The 17,934-nt window shown below is 39.6% G+C and overlaps 1 protein-coding gene across 5 annotated transcripts in view; it reads right to left on the reverse strand.

Moving 5' to 3' along the window:
• LOC306862373 (spectrin alpha chain, non-erythrocytic 1-like) overlaps window positions 1-17,550 on the reverse strand; it is a 33,278-nt gene extending 15,728 nt beyond the window's left edge. For 3 of the 5 annotated variants that reach the window (XR_013783560.1, XM_079405152.1, XM_079405150.1), the window contains exons 1-21: window positions 17,441-17,547; window positions 6,368-6,607; window positions 5,866-5,991; window positions 5,395-5,535; window positions 5,005-5,285; window positions 4,769-4,913; window positions 4,423-4,577; window positions 4,165-4,300; window positions 3,901-4,002; window positions 3,649-3,786; window positions 3,436-3,546; window positions 3,260-3,337; window positions 2,971-3,126; window positions 2,679-2,883; window positions 2,348-2,529; window positions 1,961-2,204; window positions 1,744-1,866; window positions 1,389-1,606; window positions 1,034-1,126; window positions 789-923; window positions 493-641 (exon numbers count right to left, since the gene is read on the reverse strand). Coding sequence is in view for 3 of the 5 variants with exons in the window: in XM_079405152.1 (XP_079261278.1) it covers window positions 493-641; window positions 789-923; window positions 1,034-1,126; window positions 1,389-1,606; window positions 1,744-1,866; window positions 1,961-2,204; window positions 2,348-2,529; window positions 2,679-2,883; window positions 2,971-3,126; window positions 3,260-3,337; window positions 3,436-3,546; window positions 3,649-3,786; window positions 3,901-4,002; window positions 4,165-4,300; window positions 4,423-4,577; window positions 4,769-4,913; window positions 5,005-5,285; window positions 5,395-5,535; window positions 5,866-5,991; window positions 6,368-6,604 (3,155 nt within the window). In the remaining 2 variants the exon portion in view is untranslated. Of the gene's footprint in view, window positions 1-492; window positions 642-788; window positions 924-1,033; window positions 1,127-1,388; window positions 1,607-1,743; window positions 1,867-1,960; window positions 2,205-2,347; window positions 2,530-2,678; window positions 2,884-2,970; window positions 3,127-3,259; window positions 3,338-3,435; window positions 3,547-3,648; window positions 3,787-3,900; window positions 4,003-4,164; window positions 4,301-4,422; window positions 4,578-4,768; window positions 4,914-5,004; window positions 5,286-5,394; window positions 5,536-5,865; window positions 5,992-6,367; window positions 6,608-9,316; window positions 9,426-17,440 lie in introns of those variants that run through there. The other 2 variants (XR_013783559.1, XM_079405151.1) reach the window with 2 other exon arrangements.
• Window positions 17,551-17,934: the final 384 nt, after the last annotated feature.

Genomic DNA, 17,934 nt, shown 5'->3' on the forward strand with positions numbered 1-17,934 from the left:
AAGAAAAGAAAAAGGAAAAAGAGGAGTAACGAGGGGTCAGAAACATTAGTGTTAGTTTTTAACAGATGCCTTATTTGAGCTGCAGGAAGAGTAAAGATATAAAGATCTTAAGAGGCTTTGTGTTAAAAAGAAATGATTTTGTTGGAATGTAAGTAGGTTGAAAAAATAATTCCAAAAATGTTCACATTAGGGCCATCAATCAATTAAAATTATGAATTAATATTTCTTAATATTTTTATGGAAACTGTAATACTTTTTTTTAGGGAATCTTTTTCTTTGATGAACAAATTGTCTTTGTGAATTGTCTTTAACATTAGAAATGTATTTACTGTCACTTTTGACAGTAAAAATATTAATTTATTTTTTCTTTCAAAAATGTTTTATTTCTGACCTCAAACTTTTGAGACATTGACAGCCCGAATGCATATTAGACAAAGTAAGAAGTCTGCCCTCAATCATTTGAATGAAAACCAAAGGCAGAATAATTCTTACTGATTCTCAATCTGCTCCTGTCGCAGAGCGATGCTGCCCTGTTCGTTTAGCAGATTCTCACGAGAGGAAGATTGAGTCGGGTCCAACTTCTTCACGTACGCTGCGGGAACAAAGCCCTGCCTGTCGTTCACTTCCACTTTCCACCAGTCCTGAGAACAAGATACATATATATATATATATATATATATATATATATATATATATATATATATATAAAAAACTTACATAAGTCCAAGCACTCATCTGGATTCAAACTGGCATGCTAAGTAACACATGCAGCGTGCCCTATTAATCACCTTGTTGGTGCTGTTGAGCAGAGTGAGGATGTCGCCCTTCTTCATGGTGACCTCACGTGGACTCTTCTCCTGGTAGTCGTATAGAGCAAGAACCAGCTCCTTGCCAGTCTCATCATCAGTGGGTGCCACTTGTTGCTGTTGATTAAATCAATGAAAAAGGACCAAATTTTCATTTCCATAAAATGTAAAACATTTACGTGTTATTTCCTTTTGGTCAATGCAAAAGTGTTGTTATGTGATCTTACTCTGCAGGCCTCAGCTTGTTCTTTTAAGGCCTGGATGCTGCTGCCATACGCGCTCAGATCAGACATTAGTGCCTCGTGCTTCTTCAGAAGAGCCTGTAAATGATAACACTGACATGTTAGAGCCATCAAATTTTTTTTGACACCACAAAAGCAACTGAGTTTAGCTCTGCCAATTAAGCACTTTAAACATCTTATGATGTATGAGGGATGCTGTATGAAACGATCACCAGAAACTAGATAAAATTTATTTTCTTTTTTTTACCTTACATTGCATTTTTTGCTCAAATATTAGCATCAAATGCAATGTAATACTCTAACTAATTTCATTCTAAATCCAGCCCTCCTCCTTGTTTACCTCTGCAGAGTCTTCATCTTTGCCGTAGTCGGTGCTTCCTACAATGGGCTCCTTCTCTCTCATCCAAGACTCAGCCTCATTGGCATCAGCAAAGTACTGCTGAGCCTGAAGGGAGTCCTCCAGATCCTGTCTACGCTGGGCCGCTTTTCCCTTCAGTCCATCCCAACGATTGTGCAGCTCTTGCAGCTTAGCTTTCACATCCTCCCCTGCAAAGTGACCTGAAATTTTGAAAAAAAAAAGCATTTATTTACATTTACAATATTTCAAATTTATTGTTTGTACTTTGAATAATGACTGTGGTGTTCTAAACCGATGCCTAATAGAAAGTCAGTCTTATGAAAAAATTAAATACTACCTTCTTCAATCATGGCCTCCCCCTTCTGAGTAACAGCCTTGATTCGGGGTTCATGGCCAGAGATTTCCGCCTGCAGAGCCTGGTGTTTCTTCAGAAGGTTCTGGACTCCAATAAGATCTTTTCCTATGAGAAGAGAGTACGAGAAAGTGGTTATTTTAAAATATCAACAGTTTATAGTCAATTAAGATTTCAGTTCATGTAATTTAATCACACTAACCCCTGTTGGTGGAGGAAGCAATGGGTTCCTTCTCTCGGATCCAGGTCTCCTCATCTTCCACATCCCTGAAAAGTTGTTGAAGGCGCAGGGAGTCTGACAGCTTCTGTTTGCGGGCGGCCATGGGTTCTTTTAGGGCCTCGTAGCGTGCCACCAGAGCCTCTTGTTTTTTGCATATGTTATCAGCGTCAAAATGGCCAGCCTCCTGGAACTGCCTGGCCTGAATAGTAATACCATCAATGCGGTCCTGTCAAGAGGAGAGTTTAGATGAATGAAGTTCAGATGTAAAAAAAACAAAACAAAAATACACTGCCAGCTGCACAGAATCATACAAAAAACATTGTAAATGTCTAATATCAGTTACTTTGAAAATCATTCATACACTGTTACCTGGTGGGCAGCCACATCAGCCTCCAGCAGAGCATGTTTCTTCTGAAGATTCTGGACGCTGGTCAGGTCTTTGCCAAAGTCATCGGAGGCTAGGTGTCCCTCCACCTCATACAGCCACAGCTCGATGTCCTCTACATTACGATTGAACTGCTGCTGCTGGTTCGCTTCACGCAACTTAATCCCTGAACAAGTAAATAATGTGAGATCACTGAAAAATCTGCCTTTTGTTTCATATTTACCAGTAATAAATCAGAAAAATCAGTTTTTAACTACTGACAACTGTCTCTTCCTGTGAAATAGGCAGTATTGTCACACTGTGCTATTTTCTCACCTTTGAGTTCAGTTGCCTCTAGAAGTTTCTTCCACTGAGAGCTGACCTCATCCATTCGGGTGGACACCTCGCTGGAGGCGTAGTGTTTTCCATCAATCAGCTCCTGGCCTGACTTCTGCAGTGCATCAATGCGGCTCTGATTGGCAGAGAGCTCAGCTTCGAAGGCCTGGTGCTTCTGCACCTTCCCCTGCAGGTTGGATGGGTCCTGATAGAGAAGGAATATATGGTGAGAGTAAGAAGCAAATATAAACAATTGATTCCAAATGTGTAAAACAACTCTAGGACAACATACCTTGTAGGCTTCGTCAGTGGCAGTCTTCATCTTTTCATTGATCCAGCTCTTGAGCTCATCAGAGTCCCGGAAGAACTGCTGCAGATGGAAAGAGTCCTCCAGGGCGGCACGGCGAAACTGAGCGCGCTCGTGAAGAGCGTTGCGTCTGCTCAGCAGCTGAAGTAGAAAAAAAGGTGTTTAAGTCATAGTATTACCAGTGATTCAGCACTTCTGTCAGCAATAATTGAGGGGAGGAAAGTGCTTGCGGTGTTGAAATAAAGGACATTTCAGGGTGCTAATCTCCACTTACTGCATCTCTGCGAGTGGCCACATCCTCCTTGGCGTAGTGATTGTTCTGGATCAGTTTGGTGGCAAATTCATCCAGGGCCTGTATATTGCAGTAGAGAATTAAAAAGAAAACGGAGTAAGATTTGTAATCCTGATTATAACAGGTCTTGGATTTTATGTCAAACTGTGATTTCTTACAGTGATCTTCTCTTCCTGGGCACTAAGGGATTTCTCAAAGTCTTCATGTTTCTTCAGAAGAGCTTCAACGCTGTCCAGTGAGTCACCCAAATCTTCATTTAGCAGGAAAGCCTTTGGGAAAAACGGTTTGAAATGTTTAAATCTTTGCTCTCAGTTGTAAACAAAATTAAAGTGTTACACGTCATAATATAATAAGCCTAGATGAATTTGTACCTCTTGCTTGCTCATCCAATTGTCGACCTGCTCAGTGTCCCTGTAAAAGAGCTGCAGGTCCATGCACTGCTCATACTGCTGCCTGCGTAGCTCCCACAGCTCCAGAAGAGACACTTTCTCTTCAGACAGGATGCCCAGCTACACCAACAAACACAAAATGAGGGTCATTCAGATTCTCACTTTAGAATTAAAAATGCATGAATGATGATTTTAAGATAGCCTACAAAAACACAGGTCCAAGGTCAAACACACCTTTTCCTTGACTTCCTCGGAAGCATAATGTCCGGTGTTCAGCAGAGCCTGCCCAGCCTCATCAGTAGATTTGAAACTGTCCTCGTGAGCATCAATCTCACCCTGGTAAAACATTATGGACATTATGGTCTTTCAAAGTCAAGCATCCTTGGTAGAGCAATACTATAAGTGCAATACTAAATCAACAAATCAGTTTAGAAAAATACCCTATATTTACTATCCAAACATAATGCTCTACTTGTTTAGATTTTCAAAGTTCAATACCTTATGCTCCTGGTGGCGGTCAAGCAGGGCCTCAGCTCCGGCCACATCGTTAGCCAGCTCATCTGCATTGATCAGAGCTTTCATCTCCGTCACCCAGCTGGTCAGGTCACGGAAATCTGCAGTGAAGCGCTGGAGCCTACAAGCAAGAGAACCATGAGATCACAAGTAAGTATTGTGTAAACTGAGCTTAAAATCTCAACCAATTAATTTTAAGTGGTGATCAAAAGCAAAAAAAAAAAAAAGTGTATCTTAGCCTACCTGTAGGAGTCATTGAGCCGAGTGTGTCGTTCAGCTGCCAGGGTACGGATCTGCTCCCAGTTGGTAATGAGTTCGTCTCTTTTCAGATGGATCTGAGAGGCATTCTGGGGGTGCGTCTGCTGCAGACGGTCTGCCTCACCGCCAAGAGTGTTCACCTGAAGACAGAACAGAATGTCTATATCATACATACTGAATGACTGTACAATGCTTATACATTCTGTTGCACATCTCTGCAACAAATTAAATGTTCATAAATAAAACAATAAAAGAATAAGTGTATAAATGTGATGGGCAGCTAGGTATTGAGGGATAGAAAAAGAGAGTTTGTGGATATGCTGAGACGGACCTTGTCCTCCAAGGCCGCCAAATCTCTTTCCAGCCCCTCGTGTTTCCGAAGCAAGGCTTGAACGCTGGCAAGGTCACGACCAAAATCATCAGATGCCATCAGCTGCTCCTTCTCCTTAATCCAGCTGATTGTCTCATCCACATCCCTGTAGGTCAGAACAGAAAATTTTAGTGACTAAACATATTCAAATCAACAAATTTGTATAGTAGTGCTTACAAAGGCCTTGAATAACTCACCGGTTGAAACGCTGCACTTCAGCAGCTCCAAATAGCTTGCCCTGCCTTTGCTGAGCCAATCCCTTCAGCCTCTGCCAAGCAGCGTTCACCTCCTCCTGCTTCTTCAGGATGAGCTCAGTCTCGGGATGGTTCTCTTGGGTTAGCTTACCGGCTGCCTGGTTCACCTCATTCACACGCTCCTCGTGGGCTGCCAGGTCTGTCTGGAACTCTTCAAACTTCTTCTGCAGAACCTCCACATGCTCCAGGTCCTGGCCAAGCTCCTCTGAGGTGGCAATAGCTTCCTGCAATAAAATATCGTCAGTGTGTCTTCAAATATCGGATGAAATTATTTTTCAGCATTGCGCAAATATATACACAGCGTAATATATGATGTCAACTGTGGTTTCTCACCTTGTCACTGATCCAGTCCAGGGCATCCTCACACTCACGGAGGTACTGCACCAATTTCTGGGCCTGCAGCAGACGCACTCCCTTCTCTTTAGTCTTCTGCAGCAGCAGGTCCCACAGACGGTGAAGTTCCTCTAGACGGGTCTGAATTTTAAGACGTGATCAGAAACAAAAACATTATTCAAGGACAGCTCAGATTAAAGTTACTTGAGGTAGAATGAAAAGGAACACCGCACTCAGTTCTTTTAAGGGACATGCACTGTAAAATGAACTACAACTAATTAAAATTTCACCGCACTCAAGTACCTACTGGAATAAAAGCGCCATAATTGACACTTTTTACTATTGGTCGCTGAGCGGTCCGGTAAGGTGTGAAAGACTGATCCATATAGGATAAAGTTAAAACACTATAAATTTCACTTTTCTCCATTATGGAACTCTAGCATGTGGTATTAAAAAGAAAAAAAGCCTTACTCGAATGGTTTCAGATGCAAAGTGGCTCTCAGATATCATGAGATTGCCGGTCTCGTCCAGTTTAATGATGGCCCCAGCGTTAGCCTGCACCTCTGCCTCAAAGGCTTGATGTTTCTGGAGCTTTCCCTAAGAGATGGGGAAAAAATGCTATATAAGACAAAAATGCATCATATGCAGATTTTTATTAATAAACACTGTATATAGTGAAAATGCATTTCTTCTGAGAAGGTTCCAACTTTGTAAAGCCTGATTTCAACCAATTGCAGAATTCTCTATAAACGTATACATAAGTCACAACACAAACCTTGTGACCAAAGTCACTGCATGCATGTGTTCATTTACTGTATTCAGCTATTATAACAATCTGATGACTCTATAAAGTAATTCACTGCTGATTACAGCCGACAGACCCAGCCGAGGAATTTACAGCTTAAGGGAGGAGTCACTTCAAAAACAGAGGTGACAGCACATTTTTTGCTAAATGTGATTTTTTTACTCTCACCTGTAGGTTACTGGGGTCCTTGTAGTTCTCATCAGAAGCGATCTGTAGCTTCTCTTGGATCCATTTCTCAAGCTCGTCAGCATCTCGACGGAAGAACTGGAACCGGTAAGAGTCCTCAAGTTTCTGTCTGCGCACAACAGACAGATCCTTGAAGCGACGGTACCGGTCAAGAACCTGCTGACGGCGCTCCTGGATGTCGTCGGCTGACTCCAGAACTTTAGCTCCACTGACATCCATTTTCTAAAAGAGGGAAAAGATAATGAATAAATCTCCAAATGTCCATGTCCTTCCACATGAACTTGGGCTTAGTAAGCAAAAGCAAAAATGTGAATACACTTTTGAAGAACCTTAGTATGGCTTCCTGATCAAAAAGGAACAAGAGTACAGCAAGGGTGTTACTTCCATGGAAACAATGGGAACTTCCAGGTAATAGGCAAAAGGGACAAATTCAAGAGTTTATACAGCAACATTCATGTTTTAACTAAGACAATCTTGTATTGGCGCAAATAAAAAAAATAAAAAGACACCACTAAATCTGCGTGGAACAAACACTCACTCAAGGGAGGAACCTAAAACTAGGCAGACATTTTATGTTAAGACACAACTCTCCCCAGCAATGGCCAACAGCTGAGCACATGGGGGGCCGGCGGAAATTCCTAACGCTTCTGAGCAAACCGGCACAAAGAGAGTGCTGCCATCAGCCCCCCGCTGACATTGAACACAACCCCCACCAATCCAAAGCTACATCCACCCCAATCCAACGGCATCTGTTCCATACTGTCAGTGGGGAAGGGGTTGTGTGATTTCAGCTGTATTCGAGGGTGGAGGGGACGAGGTTATCCTTGTGTCCAGAATGAATGAACCAGGGAAAGACAGGTCACACCCAGGCTACAGCAAATGCCTCTAGCTCTTTTTCTACGAATAGGGTGCTGTTTTATGATCTTGAACTGTTCCGTTCGTTCTGGGTCAGAAAAATTGTCACCACAAAACTGCTAATGTCAGAGGTTGGGGGATGGAATAATCTCAACAACAGTTTATTTTGATGTGAAACAAAACTAAATTGCTCTCAATATAATCAACAAAGCTGTTGACAGAAGAAACACTGGAAAATGGCTCAAAACTCTTCTCAAAACTCTTTATACTTGTAAATAAATACCATTATGTGTCATGTTTATTGTAGTCAGGAAATATAATAACTAAATCTGTTATGTCAGGAGAATCGTAAGCTGATTCTCAAAGAGGTTTGCTGATTTTGAGCGCCAGACTGACTGGATTTCTGGGAATGCAGGGTCAAGTTGTTGGTCCATTTCAGAAGGGTCTAAGAATAGGATAATAAATACCCTGTTAATGCATTCAGACACATCTGGCTCAAATCAAAATGATGTTCAATGCTCACTTAGGACAAAGAGTAGAAGAATTCACTTCACACACAGGTGTGAACATATGGAGCCATTCCACACTGACGTGTGAACATCTGAGCATTCTTCATCTGTTTTAGAAATAGCATGGCAACGTTTTAACCCTTTCTTTGAGGATTATTTAGTTATTCATCAAATGATAAAGGCTAAAGGTTATTTTCTTGACCAGAATATTGTAATTTAAATTTAAATTAAAAAAAAAATGAATCGTACGATTTTAAAACACTAGGCACTGTAAGCTACGCTTCTCTTGCTTTTGTTCCAAACACAAGACACTACCAAAAACATGCACCTTGTTGATAGGAGACACAAGACAAATTAAAACAATTTGTTCTAAAATCAGCTCAAAATATCAGATATGTTTGATATCCTCCAACTGGATGGAATTAAAGTCTAAAGCTAAAAAAAAAAAAATAGAGTCTGTGCCCATCACACAACTACGTGATTTTCTGTGAAATCTGTCAACTCTAACTACCCAAAATCTTCAGATTAGCAATGACTTCTGGCAACTACAGTGTTGACTCGTCTGTAACTGTAAATTGGGGCAAAAATCTGTGCAAAAGTCATGTAGTGTATTCCAGCCCTGACTATATAAAATTATATTATGACAGAAACATTCATTAAAAATCTTTAAGCTAATTCAATTACCACTTATTTCTATGGGTTTATTCAACAATAGCATTACTGTGTGACTGCATGTGGATGTTGTCTGACAATCACATGCTGTACTCCATTTGCTGAAGCGAATCCATCATAGGATGCATTTGGAAAGGGTTCAGGGCAGGCTAATCCAAGTTCAGGAAAACTAACAAAACAGCACTTTAACAATGTGAAAAGGGACCAGACTATGGAGTCAGCCATGTAATGCACTGTCAGCCTGGATCAATACAGTCTTTTTTTATGGTGGCTAGAACTGCCATATTTTCACTATAACCCTCCAAGCATGTACATAGAAGAAAAAATAAATAAATAAAGATGGTGGAACAAGAGCAAAGAGAAGATAATGCTAAATATAAAAGAGACAGAAATGGCATGAAGTCTCATGAAGAAGTTAAATAATTAACTGCAGGAGATCAGCCCTGAACAAAACATCCACTTGATATAATGACAGAAGGATGGAAAAGAGAAAGCAGATAAGGAAGTGATTAGCTAATGGCTGATCCATTAGTGAGGTCCGTGACTCAATCATAACCTCTTAAAAAAAGCATAACTCATCCAGATGAGAAACTATTCTGAACATAAATTAACGCATAATTTACAAAGGGCTGAGACAAAATATTAATTGCTGCAGCCAGTTTAAGAGTGTTTAATACATTTTTAATTGTTAATTTAAATATATTAAATATTTATTTAAAATAGCAGCTCTAGGCCACACCCATGCACAGATCAAAAGTCAGCAGATGTCAACCAATGATGAGTCTTTAATAAACATGAATTCTCAATATCTAGGTTGTGATGTTTTTTCAAAATGCTTAAGTATGAAATAAAAGAGTTGCAAATTAAAATGCCCCAAAAATGTAATAAAACTCACCAGAATATAAAGCTACGTGTTCACGAGGGTCTCACTGCAGTCCAGCTGTAGCAACAGATAGCACCTCTAAACGCGACTGTGTACTAGCGATAACACAAACTCAAATGTTCTTCTCCCTCCCCGTTCCTCTCTATCATTTGTCTTAGTCTGCTGCTTCTGAATCCAAATGAATACAGCAGTCCAGCAGCACTCTGGAATGTTCCCTTCTCTTTCCCACACGCTCGTTCATTGAGCAGAGAGCTTCAGTAACTGCCTCTCACATTCCCAACACATGATGACACAGGCAAAGTCCAACCTCTCGCCCTGCTGCAATACAGTGGCCATTTATGATTTATGAACAGGCAACCATTACAAGAGCTTTAAGATATGACATGCTGAAAATCATTTTATGTTCTTGAGGTTTGTGTAATAAAAAAAAACACTTAGTAAAACCAACCATCTTCGTTATAGTCATACTAAAACCATTATGGTCAAAACCACAAACCCACAAACCAAAAAAGGAAGAGAAGATAATAATAAACCATCCTTTAGAAATGCACAATATATTGGAATCAAATTAGTTATGTATACTAGTGATTTAAAAAATATAAATCAGTATTGGTTGACACTGGATACACTACTGTTTTGCGGTCAGTAAGCTTTTTTTAAAGAAATTAATGCTTTTATTAAGAAGGGCTGAATTAATTTGATCAAAAGTGACAGTTTTTTTTTTTTGTAAAGACATTTCTTTGCAAACATATAGATTTGAACACATCACTTAAACCAGAATTTTAATATCAGTGAATCCCTAACCAATTGTTTGCAGCCTATAAGATCCTTTTAGGATATTCCCACTCCAACCAGACAATCAGGACTCTCTAATAGCATCAAGGCTCCTATTCCCGCTCTGTCCTGATAATAAGGTTGTCCTGATAGACATTCTTAAGATTCTCTTGGAGAAGAGCTACGATATTAATAACCACAAGCCTGAAGGTGACACAGATTTACAAAGCCGTATTCAGAAGACAGTGACATCTGTGTGAAAAAGAACCACTAACCAGGAAACTAGAACATGAAAGTGAGTCAATCATGCAGCTACATTGCTAAAAAGACTAGATTCTTATTAGATGACAAGGTGACATGAAAAATGAAGTGACAAGCAATAAGACACCCATTTCCTCAAGCGTTCATGACTACCGTCCAGTCGCACTTACTCTTATCCTCATGAAGTGCTTTGAACGACTAGTCATGCACCACATCAAGTCTGTCCCCCCCTCCCTGGACCCCTTCTAGTTTGCATATCGGTCCAACCGCTCGACCGATGATGCCATCGCCACTGCCCTGCACCCAGCCCTCACACATCTGGACAAAAAAGACTCGTATGTCAGAATGCCGTTCATAGACTTCAGTTCAGCATTCAACACAATCATCCCTCAACAGCTCACTCACATTGGTCCAGCTGGGGCTTCACACCTCTCTGTGCAAAGTTGGCTGTTGGACTTCCTGACTGGGAGACCTCAGGCAGTACGGGTCAGCAGTAACACATCCAGCACCAACACAATGAACAAAGGGGCCCCCCAATGATGTGTGCTGAGCCCCCTCCTCTTCACTCTGCTGACCCATGACTGCACACTGTCACACAACTATAACCTTTTCATTAAGTTTGCGGATGACACGACTGTGATGGGTCTCATTAGCAACAGAGATGAGACAAACTATAAGAGCGAGGTGAGCCGCCTGGCCGGGTGGTGCAGTGACAACAATCTCTCTCTGAATGTGGAGAAGACGAAGGAGATTGTTGTTGACTTCAGGAGAGTGCATACTCAGCATGCTCCTCTGACCATCAATGGTGCGACTGTGGAGAGAGTGAGCAGCACCAAGTTCCTGAATCGTACGATTTTAACAGAGCTTCACAGAGGACCTCTCCTGGACTAACAACACTGCGGCACTGGCCAAGAAAGCACAGCAGCATCTCTACTTCCTCCACAAACTGAGAAGAGCCAGAGCCCCGGACCCCATCATGTGCACCTTCTACAGAGGCACCATCGAGAGCATTCTAACTAGCTGCATCACTGTGTGGTATGGCGTTTGCAACGCGTCCTGCCGCAAGTCACTTCACTTCAGCTGAGAAGATTGTTGGTGTCTCTCTCTCCTCCCTCCTGGACATCTACAGCACCCGTCTCACCCGCAAATCCTACCCACCCGACACACAGCTTCTTGCCATCAGGGAGGAGACTGTGGAGTCTCCAGGCCAGGACCAGCAGAGTGAAGGACAGCTTCATCCATCAGGCTGTCAGGAAGCTGAACTCCCTCCCGACCTTGCCCCCCCTCCCCTCTTTTACCCCACGCTAGGGATGGGCGACATCTTATCATTTGCGATATACCGGTAAAAATTCTCGCCACGATAACAATTAGTCTTCCCACGATAATAACGATAAAGTCTAGTTGTTGACATATTTCTGTGTGTGACAATGCGGAGCGAAGGCTGGACGTGAAATTGAGGAGGAGTAAATTGCTAAATGAGGAGCTCGAGCTCCTTTTACAATCTGTAATTATTTGGTTAGGACTGTACAGTGATAAAGGCATTATATACAGTGATAAAGGCAATATCGATTAGCATTACGCTATAAATATACTTTCCTTATAAAAATACTCAAGATTGAAAAATATATTTTGTGCAATCGTATGTTTATTGTCTTCAAGTTTCATCAGTTAAAAGTTCTCTATCTGCGTTGTGCGTTTTATTCAACTCTAACTGGATACCTTCATGGAGCATTGTCAGTAGTATTACTTCTACTATGGATAGTATTACTTCTACTATGGACTCCAGCCACCCGTCCCACAGACTGCTCTCTCTGCTGCCCTCAGGAAGACGTCTCCGCAGCATCCGATCCCGCACTAGCCGACTGAGGGATAGCTTTTTTCCTCAGGCTATCAGGCTAATGAACAGTAAAAACTAATACACCCTACAGCACACTCCCACTTTACAATATACCACGCACTGCACTTTAATTCCAATACAGTTCAAACTGGACTACCAGTACACTACTGCACAAATACAACAATCTTTTTGCCAGCACTGGATACCATCCAATGCACATCCATGACATTTGCACACCCGGTTTATATATAATCTGCTGCATCTTCGCATATTACTGTGTGTATATAACGTAGAATGTGTACTACATACTGTGTATAATGTGTATCGGTAACTGTATGTCTGTCTAATAGTACACTGTGTGTACTGAGTATATGTATGTGTATATTACACATTGTCATCTGTATAAGTCTGTACGTATGTATGGTAATGTCTATATGTAAATTGTTTATATGTAAATTGTCTATATGTAAATTGTTTCTGCAGTGTCTGGAGCACGCTCTCAAGAATTTCACTCACGAAGGCACACGTGCTGTGGTGATGTGACAATAAAAGTGATTTGATTTGATTTGATTTTTGATTTGATATGTGGAGTTTCTGCACAAGGGCGCTCTCCGGCTTCCAGTATGAATTAAACGGTGTGTACTCAGCAATGCTCCCAACACCCTATTTTGGGTAAAAAGATAATACTTTTCTCTAACGCAACAGGATTCACTGAATTATCGTCATTGTTATCGTTATTGCAATAAATACCAGAAATATCGTGATATATTTTTAAGCCCATATCGGCCATCCCTACCCCACGCACCACTGAACTCTGACCCTCCGACCCCCCCCAGAACCTTCCACCCCACTTACAATGTAAAAATACAGATAAATACAGTTTAAATATATGTACATAGAAACTATACAGATATACATATAAAAATCTGCTAAAAAAATTTAAATAAAATCTACTCACCATCAGGCCATCCAAAATGAAGACAAGTTGGTCTTTATTGGAACAGATTTGGAGAAATTTAGCATTACACCACTTGCTCACCAATGCGTTCTCTGCAGTGAATGGGTGCCATCAGAATGAGAATTCAAATTCACATTAATCTGATAAAAGCATCTGAAAAAAATCTTAATGATGAATTTATTATGAACTATTATAACTATTGCGATAACTTTTTCAGCTGTTTGGACTCTCATTATTACGATGGCACCCATTCACACGGTGAGTAAGTGATGTAATACTGAATTTCTTCAAATCTGTTCTGATAAAGAAACAAACTCATCTACATCTTGAATGACCGAAAGGCAAGTCAATTTTCATGTTTGAGTCGACTACACCTTTAAAGCATATCCTGTTAACGACTACTTTATTGATTAAGAGTTGAAAGCTAAATTAACCTTGAGAATGACAATGCACTGAAATTGTGTCCATCTTAAAACATGCAATATTTATGATTATAGTTTGCTGCAGGGAAAAAGGTTCTCCCATCACAACTGCCAGGGATCAAAACATCACACTCAGTCAGATTTTATGAGACTTAATTCATGGCAGCATCATGCAAAAAACACCCACATAAACATGCAACAAACACACAAAACCTGAAATAAACCAGCATTTCCATGCATTATATATAAAAAACATCCATAGACCTCAAAAATATCCTGTATCCTCTTGTTACATATCCTACCAGTTACATTCAGCTCAGGTAAGTGCGATGATGTTCCTTAAGATGATGATGAGTGCATGAGTATGCAGAAAACAAAACCTCTCTCTGACTGAATTTGTCTAACCATCTCCTCTGCCTCTCGCTGCAGTGCAGACAAAAGCATCAGCGCTGCAGTGACGGGCCTGTGTGGGGCGACAGCCAAGGTAGAGCCCAGCCCATGCGTCTCTCTTTTCCCAGAGAATAAGGAGAAAAACACTACACAGTTTTTTTCCCTTCCTACATTGACAATTTTCAGTTTATTTTCTCATTGCTACTACACAGCAAACCAGGACAGAGACACACACAAACTCACATATTTTTACCTTCAGTTTGGGCTTAAGAAACATGGTAACAGGAGTTTCGGGGGTGGCTACAAGGCGTAATGTAAAACAACATTATTGGTTAATACATCGAGATTGGTTAATAAAAATAGAACTTGGACAAATGCACATAAACTAGGGCTGCATGATTAATAGTATTTTAATCATGATTTCTGCTCCTCTCAATGAATCAATCATGATCGTCTCCGATCTCCACTTGTGAAATTCTTCTCAAATGGAAGTGCTATACAGCCAGTCTGTGTTCCATGAAGAGGCCGAAGAGCCACTTGATGTAAATCTACTAATGACAAACTATATTAAGTCCAAACATGAATCTTGACTACATTGTTTGTGAATGTGGCTGCAGAATAAATTCACTTATGCAACCTCTGTGCTGCAATACAAAGTCTTTGTTGTTTTAATAGAAATACCATAACATAATTTTTTTTAAATGTATTAAAATTAATATTAGGAATTTCACCATTTCAGGTTTTGAAATATTTTAAAGATTTTACCAGTTCATAATGTAGTCAGTGTGTTAATGTACATATGATAAATATGATCATTCAGAGAGAAAAAAAAAGGTAAAAATCCTGTGCATAAGTAAACATTTTCTGGAATTTTGTGCAATAATTCTGATCATATGTAAAAACAACAACAACAAATCTCAACCAAGAACAGTCATGATTAAAAATCACAATTATAATTTTTGAGCAAAATAACTGTGATTATCAGTTCAACCATTATTGTGCAGCCCCAACATAAACCATTTAATACAATCAAGACCTGGTTAAATTCAGGCCTTTCTGAGCCAAGGTAGAGCATGCAGTATTATATCAGCTCATGCAATAACACAACACAGACCACAGGAAAGAGTCCATCTGATACATGTCAAAGTGACAGAATAGATGTGAATGCAAAATAAGGGTGTCCCTTAGAGCCTGGTAAATAAAGTAGACCACTTCAGGTTTGTGTTACACCAGGATGCAATGTGAAACCAGAACAGACAGTGGCACAACACACAGCCTTTGGCCTGTTTTCTATCAGCCTTACAAGGCATCATGCTAAGGCAACAGTAACTGGTCTCTTAATAATATCTGCGTCATTAAACAGAGCTGCTATGAATACAAAAATCAAGTGTTTTTTTTTTCAGTGGCACCATAATGACCTGCACCAACCAATTTCAACGTCAGGATTGGTGCAACAGCTTAAACCAAGAAGATTTCTAAAATATGGTAATTTAAACAACTATTTGTCTTATTTATATGCAAAAACTTACTGCAAAACTAAACAAAGTATGGGACCCTGACACTTGGGTGGGGTCAACTAAAATAGTTACACAGCTGCACAAAGGCAACATGTCCCAAAGGAAACCCCCACCCATACGAAGACCCTGCATGTTATGAGTTACGTTATGAGACAGAAGACCACACCCTTTGAAAGATTCTCAACAATTTCAGAATGGATGCCGTCAGCCTTTGAGGAAACAGGATGAGGAGAACAATGAACATCGATGTATTTGTTTCCGAAACACACTAGACTGTCTACACTGTTGTACAGAGACTGACAAAATATGCTGATATGACAGGCAGTGCAAGGTTATTTCATAATGCGCAATTGCATGGAGGCACCAGATCTGAAAATAGGCCTCGAGTGCTGATTAAGGGCAACTAAAAATGTAACTGGAAAAGTCATATTATTAGAGATATAGCTTTTACATCTGATAGAGATTAGTTTAAATGTCTCATTTTAAGAACATAACATTTTATGTAACATTCAGAACATTTAACTACTGTTTTATTGATTTTTAGCACAAATGACACTGCACCATTTAAAAATGTAAATAAATATAAATATATATGACTACTGGTGTTATTTATGCCATTGAAGTTACGCAAAATTATTTTGCGATCTAAATGGTTGCACATTTATTTTCATCTCTGGTGCCAATACTAATAATTATCCAGAACTATATTTATTTAAAAAAATGTATTGTATTTGTCATTTATTCCTTTATTTTCCTATTATTACATTTATTTATTTTTGCAGGCTTGGTCCTCAATTTATTATAAGCAGGTCTGATTTTAATATCTATGTGATTTCAATATCAAACCAATTATCTGTCTGTCTCTACAAATTATAATGAATAAGGGTATGAATTTTGCAGTTTATAAGCAATGCATGCTAATGTCTGAACACAAAAACATTCATCTTTTTGACTTCAGGAGCTTTTTTATTTGCACAGCAGGGCTGTTGGCATGCATATTAAGTCTCTGCTTCACTGTAAAAGTCTATGGCTTCAAAAAGCAAAAGTGCAAAGCGTTAAAATCTTGCAGGCTGATTTTTTTTTCTTCAAACACTTTGCATAAGCCAGAAGACAGTGCAGTACAGACTATAATATAATGACAATATAACATACTATCCATTAGGCCTACTCCATCTACACAGTTTAGCCAGATAAAATAACGACCTGCCTTCAAAGAATATATACAGCATATATTTTATTTTAATAACAGTCCAAACATTGTTATTACCAGAGGTTTTCCAATATTCCCACATTTTATAGGAATAATCCATTATATAACCAAAACTCAAAGCTATGGTTATGCATGTTTATAATGAACAATGTACATTTAAGAAGACAGGCGCTGGGTGGATCCTCTATAGCCTGAATGCATATGTCTATAAATTCACATTAAGCCAATGAAAATACACAAATTGTAAACTGAATCGATAGAACAAGGTACCCTGTTGAAACGAATGTGTTTGTTTGGAAGAGCATTTGGAATCGGACGTTGCTGGTTTACTGATGCTTACCCTATAAACCTAATTATTATAATTGAGTTAAGTTTTATTTAATAATTTAAAATGTCCCTATGCAGTCCCATAGATTTGTATCCCTGTAACCGCGCATGTTTAATGTATAATCTAGGCGTGAATATAGGTTAACGTTAGCTCTGCAGCTAACGACATCTTTGGGCAGGGCAATGAAAAACGTATATATTCATGATATTGGCATAACAATGTAATAACAGTACATTTATAGTACAATGAGAGAGATGTGCTGTCCTGTATATCGTTAAACAGATGAAAACGGTCGCTGAAACGCCCAGCACGGCCCTCAGCATAGCAAACGCGACATAAACCCAAGCATTCCTTTAGTTTTGCACAAAAACGTCCAGGTATTGTGTTTTCTTTGTAAAAATACACAACTGTACCACTGAAATACTGTATAATATCCTACCTTGCAGAAGGATTTGCTCTGTTTTTCTGGGGCTGGGTGGCAAAACGGGTGGCGACCTCAACGAATGAAATAGCAGCGTAGCGCGAGACAGTGACATCATTCACTGCAGCAACGAGCCGAACGCTGACGGAAAATGCCGAAGATGTCTAATACGCCCCATAGCTAGTGCTTTGAACTTCAGTGCTAACAAAATAAATATATAGATAATATTTTTATTTATATTTCTGTATATAACATAAATAAATGCTAGCTCATTTGATTTGGCAATTTGCTGCTGAACGTAAATTTTGGACTCAATTTAATTTGGTGAATTTCCTGACTGTAATTAATTTAATTGCTTTTGTGTCTATTTGTTAAATTCCTGGTCTGGAAAACACTGCCATAATAAATCATTCTAGGATTTCTGCTGTATCACAGTGTCTTGGCACATCCAGGTGAAAGTTGCAAGAATGCCTATAAATATAACAGGGCAATAATAAAAAGAGTCAATACAG

This window comes from Barbus barbus (genome assembly GCF_936440315.1).
Source record: "Barbus barbus genome assembly, chromosome: 43".
In the NCBI taxonomy this organism is placed as follows: domain Eukaryota; kingdom Metazoa; phylum Chordata; class Actinopteri; order Cypriniformes; family Cyprinidae; genus Barbus; species Barbus barbus.